General features: G+C 51.7%; 2 protein-coding genes across 2 annotated transcripts; one reads left to right on the forward strand and one right to left on the reverse strand.

Annotated features, from left to right (window-relative positions):
• Positions 1-44: 44 nt before the first annotated feature.
• On the reverse strand, positions 45-964 carry LOC100550780 (claw keratin-like). The gene has a single exon (XM_031557512.1). The coding sequence runs from the start codon at positions 688-690 to the stop codon at positions 301-303; it is 390 nt and encodes a 129-aa protein (XP_031413372.1). The 5' UTR covers positions 691-964; the 3' UTR covers positions 45-300.
• Positions 965-2,243: 1,279 nt separating this feature from the next.
• Positions 2,244-2,507, forward strand: LOC109364255 (claw keratin-like; the record flags this gene model as incomplete). The annotated part of the gene is made up of 1 exon (XM_031557513.1): positions 2,244-2,507. A coding segment is annotated over exon 1 (219 nt), but the record flags the coding sequence as incomplete, so codon positions are not given.
• Positions 2,508-2,513: the final 6 nt, after the last annotated feature.

Below are 2,513 nucleotides of genomic sequence, written 5' to 3' on the forward strand. Positions count from 1 at the left end.
CTTAGCATCGTTCAGGAAGCTCAGAGCTGGACGGAGTGGGGAGATCCTCATCCGAGGATGAGCACTGCATTGCTGTACAGAAGTAGAGGGGAACTTCTGGAGGCACTGTTGGAAACCCTGAGCCCTAAACTGCAGATTTGAAAGACTTTACAGTACAAAAAGCAAGGAACAGTAATTTAAAGTAACTGCTTTGGCACAGCCATAAGAGGGATGGAAAGCTACATCTGGTGGTAGAAGAGAAGAGGAGGTATTTGTGAAGACTCAGCAGATGCAGCACTGTACTGCGTGGATATTTGGGGTTTAGCAGGGCCCACAGCTGCCGCTGAGATACCTGTGGCCTCGGCCCCAGCTACCATATCCACAGCTGCCAAAGCCTCCATAGCCCCCAAAGCCCCCAAGGCCATAAGAGCCTCCATAGCCTCCCAGGCCTCCATAGCCCCCAAAGCCGGCACTACGTCCAAAGGTGCCACCCAAGCCAGATCCAACGGCGGGCACTCCTGCTGAGCCAACCACAGCGTTCTGCGGGAAGGAGCTGAGGATGGGCCCGGGGAAGGTGACCACGGAGGCCGGGGGTTGGATCACCACAGTGGAGTCGGGGCACTGGCGCACGCAGGGCTCGTTGTAGCTGTCAGCCAGTGGGGCCGGGGCGGCCACCCCACAGGCAGGGGCACACAGGCTGGAGCAGGACATTCTTTGGTTCAGGAGATGAAGCTGTGAGAGTAGGCAGAGCCATGGTCAGAATAGAAATGGAACACAAATCCTTCATGCCTCTCTTGCATTTGGAGCATGTGCTGAGGAAATGCTCTGCATCATATCAGTCAGTCAGAGCAAAAATACAATATTCACTTGAAATGCTGTTGTAAAGCACCTGCTCTTCCTGCATGAGACTATGTCCCAGCTGAGCCAGAGGGTGGAGTAAAACTCCCTCACAGAAAGCAGTGAGAAAATCATGGAGAGCGCAGAGGATAAAATTGCATCAGTAAGCTCAGGACATTGCGCCTAAAAGTTTAAATATCCATTATTTCCATATTTCTGAAAAAAAATATGATCACACCCAGACTTATCAGGCACTAAGAATAAAGTGTTAGAGCCCACAGCAAAGAAGCACTTGACAGAAGTACTGCTAAGAAACTGAGGAGATACATAAGGCATAGACTTACCACGCTGAGATGGAGAGTCAAGTGGAGGAAGGTGGATAGTGGACTGCAAAGCCCTCAGCTCTTTTATACCTGTCCCAGACATCCCCAAGCATCGACTTGAGGGCGGTAGTGGCAGAAGCCCCAGATAATCATGAAATAAAGCCAACAGTCTTCATGACACACAAGGAGTGATGCGGAGCAATTATATCCCTCATCACTGGTACCCTGAGTAACAAACATGCCCTGGAGAAGAAGAATGTGATGGGAGGGTCAAACACTGATGCAACATCACATGAAGGACCACGTGCTGTTGAATCTGACCTCACAACACCAACAAACCCCAAAGTGTTCCTAATCCCAAACTTCATCTGTGTTGAAGAGTCAGAGGTATCCTGCAGATGAAGCTTTTTACAGTGCAGCACGCTGCCAGCACACCTCTCATTAACTCCACTTTATGGGCTGGTAAACAGAGGTGGTGGAATTGGGGGCAAAAAATGAAGCCATCCCACCCACCTGGGACCACTCCCAGTTGTCCACCATCACCCTACACCAGTAAGGGCTGAGGGGCAATTGGGGTGTGAGTTCTGGAGCATCCACAAACATTACTTCTGTGAGACATGGGGCATTTCCTGTTCCCCAGTTCCCTAAAGATGCTGAAAAAATGTGGAGCTATGCTGGATTTTACAGGTGAAGGCGCAATTGCATGAAGGATAAGGAAAATATTAGGGTTGATTAGTTCCATGAAATGAGGACCAGTAGCGTTGGGAATTTCACATAATTGCATGTTGCCATCAAATTCTTCCATTTTCTCGTTCTCCACAGCGTGTTTGTGCCTCAAAGTCCACAAAGGGCAGAGATACAATTGCGTCACTTCACTGCTTGTGTGTCATAAAGCCTATTGGCTTTATTTCATGATTATTGGGATCTTCTGAAACCACCGCCCTCCCATCTAAGCTCGAGGCTGTCTGGGACAGGTATAAAAGAGCTGAGCACTTTGCAGTCCTCTATCCAGCTTCCTCCACTTGACTACCCTCAGCTCCTGGGTAAGTGCAGCTCTCAGAGGCTTCTCAGGACTCCCTCCCATACAGCTCTCCCTCACCCTTTCCTCACTGTGGGTTCCCTTTGCAGGACTCCTTGCTTGTGTGGAAGATGTCCTGCTCCAGCCTGTGTGCCCCTGCCTGTGGGGTGGCCGCCCCGGCCCCACTGGCTGACAGCTACAACGAGCCCTGCGTGCGCCAGTGCCCCGACTCCACCGTGGTGATCCAACCCCCGGCCACCGTGGTCACCTTCCCCGGGCCCATCCTCAGCTCCTTCCCGCAGAGCTCCGTGGTTGGCTCAGCAGGAGTGCCCGCCGTTGGATCTGGCTTGGGTGGC

The sequence above is a fragment of the Meleagris gallopavo genome, unplaced genomic scaffold (genome assembly GCF_000146605.3).
Source record: "Meleagris gallopavo isolate NT-WF06-2002-E0010 breed Aviagen turkey brand Nicholas breeding stock unplaced genomic scaffold, Turkey_5.1 ChrUn_random_7180001829961, whole genome shotgun sequence".
NCBI classification, from domain to species: Eukaryota; Metazoa; Chordata; class Aves; order Galliformes; family Phasianidae; genus Meleagris; species Meleagris gallopavo.